Source organism: Erpetoichthys calabaricus, chromosome 7 (genome assembly GCF_900747795.2).
Source record: "Erpetoichthys calabaricus chromosome 7, fErpCal1.3, whole genome shotgun sequence".
NCBI lineage: Eukaryota > Metazoa > Chordata > Cladistia > Polypteriformes > Polypteridae > Erpetoichthys > Erpetoichthys calabaricus.
In genome coordinates, this window is record NC_041400.2 from 46,930,709 (window position 1) to 46,943,014 (window position 12,306).

The window sequence follows — 12,306 nt, forward strand, 5'->3', positions numbered from 1 at the left end:
AGTTCAAGATGTACTGGGATTAATAAAGTATCTATCTATCTATCTATCTATCTATCTATCTATCTATCTATCTATCTATCTATCTATCTATCTATCTATCTATCTATCTATCTATCTATCTATCTATCTATCTATCTATCTATCTATCTATCTATCTATCTATCTATCTATCTATCTATCTATCTATCTACTGCTTGTCAATTTAAGTTCACTAGTTATGCCATACAGTAGGGATGCACCGATACCACTTTTTTGGAAAACGAGTACGAGTACTAGTACTAGTACTTGCATTTCAGTACTCACCGATACCGAGTACTTAATAAAAACATGATTAGGTATACCCCATGTCTGGAGCATTTCCTCAAACACATGCGCTATAGCCTGGCTGGAGTGCGAGCCGCGGAATTGTTTCGCATGTAATATGGCTCGTTGCGGCGTGAAACTGTCGTCTATCCACTGGGAGGTTAGGCTAATTAGCGACACGGGGCTAACACGGCTTGTCCAAATATCCGTGGTGAAACTAAACGCAGAGGAGGCTTGCAGTAGGCTGTGGATATGTTTTTTCACGGAGTCGTGTAGTTTAGGCAGCTCCGTGTCAGTCATGTAGCGGCGGCTTGGGACATCATATCTGGGCTCCAGAACATGGAGGAGACGCAGGAATCCCACATTTTCTACCTCCGAGAGTGGCTGGTCACTCAATGCAATGTACTCAATAATTGCCTGTGTTATTTTCACAGCACGTGGATTGTCTCTGGACATTTTCTCTCGTCTTGCAAGAGTTTGATGCAGCGTGGGTTGTGTTGGTTTAGAAGCGTGGGTAAACTCTTTGTACTCGTTGTCGTGTTGGGATTTTAGGTGCTTGATTAAATTACTTGTGTTAAATGCGCTACCTTTTGAGCCTCCTCTGGACAATTTCACTGAGCACAATTTGCAGTCCGCCTTTGTTTTGTCGTCTTCATTCACTTTGAAATAGTTCCACACGGCTGACATGTCTCGCCTCGCCTTCTCCCCGCTCTGAACTGCAGCCGGGGCCTGGGGGCGGGCACTCGGCGCCTGTGATTAACCCCTTACATGCCGCTCAAACATAGACATTTCTCAGACCGTGGTTTCGGTCCCCGGTATCGGGGGACTTTTAACGAGTACGAGTACTTTAGAAAATGTGGTATCGAGGCCGATACCAGATACTGGTATTGGTATCGGTGCATCCCTACCATACAGTTTTTCCTCATTAGTCACTACTAGCTTGTCCCTCGCAGCTCCACCCACATAGTAGTGAAACAGGACAAACTTTACAAATCAATAAACAAACAGGTATTGCTAGCTAAGTGGAGGCAAGGTACACTCCAAAACATGGCCAGAGGTAGACCCCGGCTCCACACTCCTGATGTCATGCTTCCCCTTCCCCTCGGCCCGCAGCCTCTGTCTCAGATTAGTGCAAATATATCGCTCCAGCAAGTGAACTATGATTCTTAGCAAGATGAGAGAAGTCGCTAAATCAACCGGAATGTTCATACAAATTGTAGAAAGAAACCCGATCTAAATCTGTTAAGTAGTTCTTTCATTTGCTAGCTAAGCGGAAGCAAGGTAAGCTCCAAGGCTGTTGCGTGAGAGAGGAGGGCCCCACCCCCCTTCCCTCACCCGGCTGTGTCTCTCTAGGATTTGCGCAAATAAATCGGTACTGCAAGCAAACTATGATACTTAGCACAATAAGAGAAGTCGCAAAATCAACCGGAATGTTTAAGCAAATTACAGAAAAAAACCCAATCTAAATCCATTAAGTAGTTCTCTCATGAAAGCAGATATACATACAGATAGTCAGACAGAAAGACATTGGATTTTATATATATAGAAATAATGAGTTTGTCATCAGCACGTCAGCAATGATGATGAAACTGCCTACAGGAGGGAGGTAAAAGACTAGACTGGATGGTGCCACAACAAACTCTCCCTAGACATTGACAAAACATATGAAGGCCATTGGTGACTTCAGGAAGAACCAAAGACAATCATGCTTCACTCTACATCAATGACTTCCCCATTCCAGTCAGTTATCAGCTTTAGGTTCCAGGGTGTCCAGATCACTGGTCTGTCAACATCTCAAAATGGCTCAGCAAGGGCTCTTTTTCCTGACGAGGCTAAAGAGATTTTTGGTGGGGACCAAAATATTGGCAAATTTCTACTGTTACACTATTGAAAGAGTCCTGATTGGATGCATCACAGTGAGGTTTGGCAACCTAACTTGCCAGAATTGCATGCACCTCCAAAGGACTGTCCATACTGTTTCTAAAATCATTGGAACTGATCTACTATAGCTTCATATTATCTGCTCCACTAGATGTCTGTGGATGGATGAATCCATCATCTCTAATGCCAGCCAACTCATCTCCTGTTTTCACTTCTGCCTTCTAGTAAATGCTACCAGAGCCACCACATGCTCCACCCATTTCAGGGAAAGCTTTTCTCCCAGACCACAAGGTCACTGAATTCTTGGTAACCTGAACTTACCTTCCCTGCACTGTACCCACCTGCTGGTTTATGTTTAATTCTTCTCTGTGTTGAAGAAGGGCTGCACTGGACTTTTTTCTTTTTCCAAATATGGTTTTATACAATCTATATGTCTGTACAGTTCTGTTTTGCACTATGCATATTAAGTCCTTATTCTGCAACTCTTATTTATTGTATTTATTTATTTATATTCTTCCCTTAGTTTTTGAAAATTAATACGCTTCCTGCAGTGCTAGTAAGACACTGGACCAGTGGGCTTAGAGCAGGGGTAGGCAAACTTTTCTGGTAGCTGGGTAAATTGTCAATAATAATTTACACATTGGGCCATATAAGATCTAAAGTGTGCCTACACACATAGGCAATCTAGCACAAGTTAAACACTAGCTCCACAAAATGGTTTAATTGTAAAGCATTTTTAAAAAACTGTCAGAATTAATACTCAAACCCAATGCCCAATAAGAGAGGAATTTTAGAATAAAATGATTTCTAAAGATGGGTGGATAAAACCCTTTGAAGCTTCAGAAGCCTCATTTTAATTAGTTGGAAAAATATAAAAAGCATTGAAGGTTTGAAGATTTGAATGTACTGACATCTGGTGGTTTGCAAAAATCATTACATCCATAAGTCTGACAGCCAGCAGAGGAGGCTCACATGAAAGCCCCTGTTGATCACATAGTACAGGTACATTGTAAAAGCATAAGAATGCTTTCTGTGGTCATTTTGATGTCATGATAATTATTAATTATCATTATAATAATTAAAATGCTGAAATTAGTGTACATATTAGTGTAGGCAACAAATTTCTACAACAAAATAAGGTTTAAATATGTTGTTCTAAGAATATTATTTGTTGCCATTATGAATATTGCATCACCGTGCCAGTGCTCATCTGCACTGAGCGTCAATGGGTATTTGTTCTTTTAGGTAGCTCACTTCTCTTAGAAGGGCAGCTCAATGTTGCTGTAGTTGTTTAAATTCATTTGAGATGTTGCCAGGTTTGCCATTGCTTTTGGCTCCCCTACAGCTAGAAGTAAATCTACTCATTTGTACGACAGAATGCCAACAAATAGTGTTGCCAATTCTTTCTCAGGCTGATGACACTTGTAGACACCAGTAGAATCGCAATGTAAACAACAAAAATCCATTGTCACTCAACCGGTCAGATCTTACAATACATCATAAGCTACGACTGATTCACAGTTATGTGACAGCTTTTTCACATTGGGGGGTTTTTGATGTGAGGCAGTGTGAAAGATTTTTCCATCAGTGTTTGCGGAACAATTGCAGTAAGGGGTTTAGGGAATGTGCTTGTGGAAATGAACACAGATAAGGGAGTTGGAGAATGTGTCTACACTAATCTAGAGTATTGAAGAAACATTAGAAGTTCCACTGCAGAAGAATAGTACAGCATGGTATTTACTCTGCTTTATAAGTACCACATTTTTGTACTCCATATTTACTTCAATATCATCTCTTTATAAAATAAGACACTTTCACATCCCCATTCGTACCATGTGGAGCCCAAAACTTTCAAGCAGTCAGAGCACTCCCTGCGCTTCTTTGATGTTCAAAGCTATCGACAGCTTCAGTCACGTAGTAATGAAGCTTTGACAGAGGCTTTGATACACTGTTTCGACAAAGTGTGGTTCATTAACGCAGCACAAACTTCGAAGCCTCTGTGTCAAACGTCTCTTCCCTAGTGATTTCACTATGACATTTGTGACAGACGGCTGGGGCCTTTGCCTGGCTGGGACATCTTAATGGTAGGACTGGGAGGGAGACGAGACCTCCCTCGAGACACAAGAGGGCAGCCCCCCTGGTTTGTATCGGGGCCACGGGATTGGAGCGTGGAAGCGCAACCCTGCTGGGGCCCATGGCCACTGCCGGTTGTGGGGGGTGCTGGTCAATAGCGGAGCCCTGGAAGAGGATCCGGGTGCACCTGGAGTTCTTTTGGGTGTCCATGCAGCACTTCCACCACACCAAGAAGTGTAATCAGGGAGTACCTGGTTCATTTCCATATGCAATATAAAAGAGGCCGCCTCACTCCATTCAGGGAGCCAAAGTCGGGAGATATAGGATTGAAGGCGGCAGAAGAAAGAAGAAGAAGAAAGAGAAAGGACTGAGCAGTAATTGTGGCCAATTTGGGTACTGTGTGCTGTATTATTAAAGAGAAGCAAATAAAACGTGTGTGCTTGGGACTTGTGAGCCTGCGTGTTTGTCTGTGTCCGGGGCTGATTTACCAAACATTGTTATAGTAGTCTGCGGTGGGCTGGTGCCCTGCCCAGGGTTTGTTTCCTGACTTGTGCCCTGTGTTGGCTGGGATTGGCTCCAGCAGACCCCCGTGACCCTGTAGTTAGGATATAGCTAGCGGGTTGGATAATCGATGGATGTTATAGTAGTGAACATGAAACTGCTGGTTTCTGTATAGAATGTTAATATCATGCATGAATCTTGCTTGCAAAGTCTTGGAAACAAACAATAATGTACAGTTTGTAGATATTAAGCAAACATTTGCTGGTAATGATGTTTTTAAGTTCACTGTTGCACTGAACTTCACTTGCTTCTGGCCTGAAAGGTTCTGCAACATTAACAGCAAAATGAGATGAAACATTCTTGCAAAATCTGTCTTGCTGTGCCTAAAGTCCTGAAAGCAAGATTCAAATTCACCACGAATGATATCAAGCTGATTTGCATTTCTGGCACACATCTGTCTGAACACTGCTTCTTAAAAATGGAAAGATGAATAGGTTTTGCTTGTTGCACCTGACTCAGATTATTGTAAAGTTTGAAGAACTGGAAGAAAGATTAATTAATTATCAGTGCTGTACCAAAACTGAAATGAGCTCACCCAGAGGGTCGCAGCTATCATTCTCTTTTTACTTAGCGATGAAACATTTGAAAAACACACAAATGCCACAGCCGGTACATGCATTTTAGTCCTCATGTTACCAAGCATATGGGTTGAAGGACAGTGATAATCCATTGTAGTCGATCCTCGACTAGAAAGCCTTTATCCTTCTAACTTATTTCTTTCACATTTATAAACTGTGTTCGTTATCCTAATTTGTGCACAGTCCTGGAGTTACACTCGAAATTATGACTTCAGAGATGTCAATGACAACCAGATCCATTACTGATAAAGTCACCCATGCACAAACTCGTATTCTTTAAAAATGCACAACAAGACAAAAGCAGATGATGTATGTGGCAGTGTTACAGACTGTACCTCTGTGTATAGTAAAATCCGGGTTTATTTAATTATTTTTTTGACATTGTATGGTAACTTACTGTGCTTACGCAGCCCACTGTAGCATCATCTTGTTAAAAACACCTCACAAAGGCCGGAGTATTATTATTTCCATTAGTACCCTATGGGCTGTTCACACTCGTACCATGGGATGCATTTGGCCTGAGAGTTGTAGTTTACCCACCCTTTTCTTACAGCCTCAGACTCATCTGGAACTGTAATTAAGTAAAGATGGGTGTTGTCTGCATAAATAAGGTGGTTCACCTTATGTTTTGAAAAATTTGCGAAAAACAGTGGCCAACAAAATGATGCCGTATATCAAAAATCCAGAATCAGAATCAGAATATCTTTATTGTCATTGTAACAAATACAACGAAATTAGGTGCAGTCCTTGCGGTGTCAAAATATAAATAAAATATAATTAAAAAAAAGGATAAGAAGAAATAAGGTAGAACACAAACATTCAACATAAGACCTTAATTGCACATGAACACTATCGCACAAGATGTCATCTATTGCACTGCTGCATTGTAGGTTATTAGGTGGCATTCAGTGCCCTAATAGCAACAGGGTAGAAACTGTTTTTCAGTCTATTAGTCTTTGTTTTGATGCTCCTATATCTTTTGCCTGATGGCAACAGTTGGAACATATCATGAGCGGGGTGTGAGGAGTCTTTTAAGATATTTTCTGCTTTCCTGAGGCAGCGAAAGCTGTGCAGTTCATCAAGAGAGGGTAAAAAGCGGCCGATAATCTGCTGGGCAGTCTTTACTATCCGCTGAAGTGTTTTCTTCTATGCTGTTGTGCAGCTGGTAAACCACACGCCGAGGCAGTAGCACAGGATACTCTCGATAGAGCAGCGATAGAAGGACACCTGCAGTTTTTGGGGAATGTTATTTCTACTGAAGACTCTCAGGAAATGAAGTCTCTGGTGAGCCATCTTCACCAGCTCAGCTGTGTTCACACCCCAGGATGGTTCTTTTCAATAAGGGCGCACACAAAAAGGCGACCTTCAAAAGGGCGACCTCAATTAGGCGCGGAGAATAAAAGCGCACATAAATAAAAGCGATCTTCAAAGGGGCGACCTCAATTGAGCGCCGAATAAATGCGCGCGCAAATAAAGGAGCGCTTCAAAAGGATGACCTTCGGAGCGAATTAAATTAATTGTCCTTGATTATGCTAATAGACCGCATCTCGAATATCTATGTGGCATTGCACATAATCTACAGCTTCAAGTGTAACTTGCTTTCACCTTTTTATACATTCAGTCATTGCCTTAATCTAATTTTCTGTAATTTTGAAAACAAGGAAATATAGAGAGCTTTAGAAATAGTTCGTTAGAAGTAGTTCGTTAGAAGTTCATGCATTAATTAATTGGATGTTTTAATATTCTTGCTTTCACCTTTTTATACGTTCAATCATTGCCTTTATCTAATAAATTTTCTGTAATTTTGTTGCGTTTGCCTTTATTCGCTGCACCCAATTGACGTCACCCTTTTGAAGCACTCCTTTATTTATGCGCGCATTTATTCGGCGCTCAATAATTGAGGTCGTCCTTTTGAAGCTCGCCTTTATTTACGCGCGCCTTTATTCGGCGCTCAATTGAGGTCGCCCTTTTGAAGGTCGCTTTTATTTATGTGCGGTTTTATTCGCCGCGCCCAATTGAGGTCGCCCTTTTGAAGGTCGCCTTTATGTGCGCGCCCTTATTGACGGATACCCCCCAGGACAGGTCTTCCATGATGTGGACTCCAAGGAAGTGAAAGTCTGGCACCCTCTCCACACAGTCCCCTCCGATGTAGAGTGGTTTGATGTCCGTTTTCACTTTCCTGAAGTCCGCAACAAGCTCCTTGGTCTTACTTGTGTTCAGGAGCAGGTTGTTGTCAGTGCACCATGCTGTCAGCCGCTCCACTTCGTCCCTGTAGGCGGATTCATCCTCCCCAGAGATGAGCCCCACCACAGTGGTGTCGTCTACAAATTTGATGATGGTGTTGCTGTGGTGGGCGGGGGCGAAGTCATGTGTGTACAGCGTGAAGAGCAGGGGGTTCAGTACACACCCCTGAGGAGAGCCAGTGCTGATGCTGATGGCTGAGGAGATGTGAGGGCTCACCCTAACCCTTTGTGTGCGGTCTGTCAGGAAGTCTTTAATCCATATACAGGTGGAATACGGGAGTCCCAGGGCTAGCAGCTTGCACTCCAATCTGTGAGGGAGGATGGTGTTAAAAGAGGAGCTAAAATCAATAAAGAGGAGACGTGCGTAGCTCCTCTGATGCTCCAAATAGGACAGGGTAGCATGAAGAGCAGCAGCAGCAGCGTCCTCAGTATGTACAATGATGTACAATCAAAACCACTTACAAAGAATATTTTTTCCTGTCATATATAGTACAGTATAAGACTGAAATCAGCTTAAGGAACTAGAAGAAAGATTACATCGACTTAACCAATCAATATCTGTCATGCACAATAAATCCTGCCTTTATTCATTCTAACTTTCAACAGATGTCTTCTTCAAAAATAATTTTCAGTCAAAAGAAGCAATACTTTACAAAAGTAATACTTCCATGTAATGCTTTGGTAAGCACTAACAGTTAATTTCTTCACTTGAAAGATCATAGGCAAATTCCAAACTGATCCTTCTGTGTAAATAATGTGAAAACAGTTGTGTTCCATCAAAATGCTGAGGCTCAACTCTGGGTTCAACAAAATTGTCAGCAGAGGTCACCCGGAGATTGACATATTTAAACTGTGAACAAAGCCAGAGCAATATCAGGTGCTGAATCTCAAAACAGCCTAGAAAAAAGCAAGCAGCTCCAGGTACATACTCCAAAGAGTAATATTTTTCAAGATAAGAAATTACGCTGAGCCAATCATAGAAAATTGGAGAATTTTGATAATGATTAAGTATGTTGAGTTTGCTGGTACTCCGGTTACCTCCCACAGTCCAAAGACATGCAGGTTAGGTGCATTGGCGATCCTAAATTGTCCCTAGTGTATGATTGGTTTGTGTGTGTCCTGCAGTGGGCTGGCGCCCTGCCCGGGGATTTGTTCTGCCTTGCGCCCTGTGTTAGCTGGGACTGGCACCAGCAGACCCCCGTGACCCTGTAGTTAGGATATAGCGGGTTGGATAATGGATGGATGGATGGATGGAATTTGCTATGAACATTTTAAAAATGATGTTAAATTATCAAGGTGAGTTTACCACATATTTCTTATTTCTACTTGTTATACTTACGTCCCACCTGTCCTTAATGCACAGAGATCATGCTGGCTGTGAGGCAGCAGTGCTATTTGATCTGCCATTGTTCTGTTTACTATAAAAGTTATATAAGCTAAAATTAATTTCTTAAACAGATTATTATCAAAACACAAGTTCACACATTGATATACTTTGAAACTGTTCAAATAGGTGAATTTATAAAATCATTTTGCTATATTGCTGTGTTTTCAAAGATTTCTTGTCCAGAAAACTTTCTTAGACAATCTCTTTGCAAAGCAAAACATTAAAATGAAAGCTTCTTCTCTTGTATGATATGCTTAATATAATTTTAATGTAGCATGTCATCTGTCATCCATCAGACATTTACCAGAGATCCTTAGCATTCACATAAAATCCACAACTTGAATGAAATGCTCCTACTTTGTATGGTCCAAGTCATTAGTAATATTTTTACAAATACGTTCATATTAGTAGATCCTTTAATTACATTATAAAGTACAAATATGAAATGAAGCTTTATCTTCATGCCATTGAAGCGACTGAGCCCATAATCTGGTTAATGTATTTTTTCACAGATTGTCCTGATTTACAAACTCTGATCCCTCATTTGCAAACATCGAGTAGAAGTGTGGCACCGGGGTCCCAAGTGAAGCTCTCCTGCAATCCTGGTTATTACTTGCAGGGAAATGAAACACAACAGTGTCTTAACCTGGGACAATGGAACCAACCTCTCCCAACTTGTGAACGTAAGAGATGTGAGAAATGATGGTGGGCTTTGGTGTGCAGTTTTACAATTCATGGATCAAAAAAATTACATTTATATGAAAAAATATGCTTTAAGAAAAAATAAAGTTTGGGCTGGGAGTTGAATTACTATTTCATTAAAAATGTATATACATATCAAAAATGTTTATGTTTTGTTGTAGTAGTGCCATAAATGTAAATACTTTAAGTGAAAAGTATTTCAATATAAGTGCAGGTTAGTGAAGCACTGGTAAGTAAGAAGCATAGGATAGCTCAGTGTAAGAGTTCAGATAATGCAGTAAAAATGAATATTAAAAGCACATACAAACACAGAAAACTAATATTAATATTTTTAAATACTATAATTATTGAAAAGTAGTGAAAAAAACAAATAATCAGTAAACATATCTGTTAAAAAAAGTAAAATAGCCAAACAGCATTTCTGTAGTGTATATTCAATTATTCATTTTCCCAACTGTAATTCTTATGGAGCGCAGCTAAAGCCTGAATCAGGTTAGTATTCCTAACCTGCATGTCTTTCGAATAGAAAAGGAAAAACAGAGCATTCCTAGAAAAACACACACAGACATGAGGAACATATGTAAACTCTACACATGAACTCTTTCTTAAAGCCCTAAGGAAACAGTGACAATGACAATAAACAACTCTGTAATAACAGTTAAAAAATTTGTTTAAATAAATATATACCAAAAAGTAAATAGTGTCCACACCCTGCCCAAGGCTGAAGCAATGCTTAAAATGAAGACATGAAAAGAGGATACGATGGCTCGACAATGTATAATCGTAGTATCAAACTGACTAAACTCTCCAATAGGAATGGCTTATAATGAATTTGAATAAAATGATTCCTAAAGGGGTGGCACGGTGGCACAATGATTGCCCTGCTGCCTCACAGTTAGGAGACCCAGGTTCGCTTCCCGGGTCCTCCCTGCGTGGAGTTTACATGTTCTCCCCGTGTCTGCGTGGGTTTCCTCCGGGTGCTCCGGTTTCCTCCCACAGTCCAAAGACATGCAGGTCAGGTGCATTGACGATCCTAAATTGTCCCTAGTGTGTGAGTGTCCCTAGTCCCTAGGGTGTGGGTGTGTATGTCCTGCGGTGGGCTGGTGCCCTGCCCAGGATTTGTTCCTGCCTTGTGCCCTGTGTTGGCTGGGATTGGCTCCAGCAGACCCCCATGACCCTGTGTTAGGATATAGCAGGTTGGAGAATGACTGACTGACTGATTCCTGAAGTCATTGACACATGATGTGACTTCTAGTTGTTGGTTATGTTAGACTTGTGGACTGAAGTTGCTGATCTTGTTGCCAGACCATATTAGATTAAATGACTGAAAATTGTTGGGTATGCCACATATAAAGACTGAGTGCCTGCCTTGCAGCATTGTCATGCTCCTTGCTCGCCCCTTTTTCTGATAGCCAATAGCATGCTGATGGAGGCAGTGCTATAATAGATACTGAGTGGTCAGCTCCAATCTCTGCCCTCTCTTCTCTTTTCTATTTTGTCATATAAAGTAAAACATAAGACATCAGACAGACAAGTTTCTCTTCTGTTTGTGAGGTCCACAAGATCCACGTTCCTTATTCCTCATTGCTACGTTATATGTATTTGTACTGCTTAACAAGCATTCATTGATTGCCAACTCTTATGCAAACAGAGCTTGCCATTACAACTAAAGAGAAAATCAAACCTGTTTGAGTTAATGGGAGCAAGTCACAGACTAGATGGTCTGAATCACTAGGCACATCACATTATGCAACTTAGCTTCAATGGAGGGTACTACCGACTATATTCAAACTCTCAATGTGACGAAGCCTTAAGATACAACCCAAACAAACAAAATGAGAGTAAATATGAAAAACTAAATTAATCATTTAAAGAGGTGTATGATTTAAAATGATGTTTAATTTATGGGAAAAATGTGAAATGTTGCTGTGTAAATTCTGAACCCCTTTTTTTAGTTTTGGCAGCAATGATGTGTGGCAGATGGTTTCTGTTAATGAAAACATTAAAGAGCACACTGAGTTCAGGCCAAAATAATCTTACAGTAATATTTCAGGCTGTTCCAATGCAAAATGTTGCAAATCAATCTGTTAAACTGCAGTTTCACCTGTCAGTCTTTAAATATTTAGCAGTATGTTCAGATGATTTTTTTAAAATTTTGTTTAGAATTTGTTAAAATGCACATTTTTTATGATTATTCTGCCTGCTGCCTCGCAGTTAGGAGACTTGGGTTCCCTGCGTGGAGTTTGCATGTTCTCCCCATGTCTCTGGGTTTCCTCCAGGTACTCCAGTTTCCTCCCACAGTCCAAAGACATGCAGGTTAGGTGCATTGGCGATTGTAAATTGCCCCTAGTGTGTGCTTGGTGTGTGTGTGAGTGCGCGCCCAGAGGTGGGCTGGCACCCTGCCTGGGGTTTGTTTCCTGCCTTGCACCCTGTGTTGGCTGGGATTGGCTCCAGCAGACCCCCGTGACCATGTAGTTAGGATATAGCGAGTTGGATAATGGATGGATGGATGTTACACTTGCAAGAAATCACCCACCTGTCACTTTCTCTTGCCATTACAATTCTATGAGATATGGCC

The 12,306-nt window shown here is 41.1% G+C and overlaps 1 protein-coding gene across 1 annotated transcript in view; it reads left to right on the plus strand.

The window, feature by feature from the left end:
• LOC114654317 (sushi, von Willebrand factor type A, EGF and pentraxin domain-containing protein 1) overlaps positions 1 to 12,306 on the plus strand; it is a 328,570-nt gene that overhangs the window by 207,338 nt on the left and 108,926 nt on the right. The window contains 1 exon segment of the mRNA XM_028804783.2: positions 9,539 to 9,709. Coding sequence (XP_028660616.2) covers positions 9,539 to 9,709 — 171 coding nt within the window.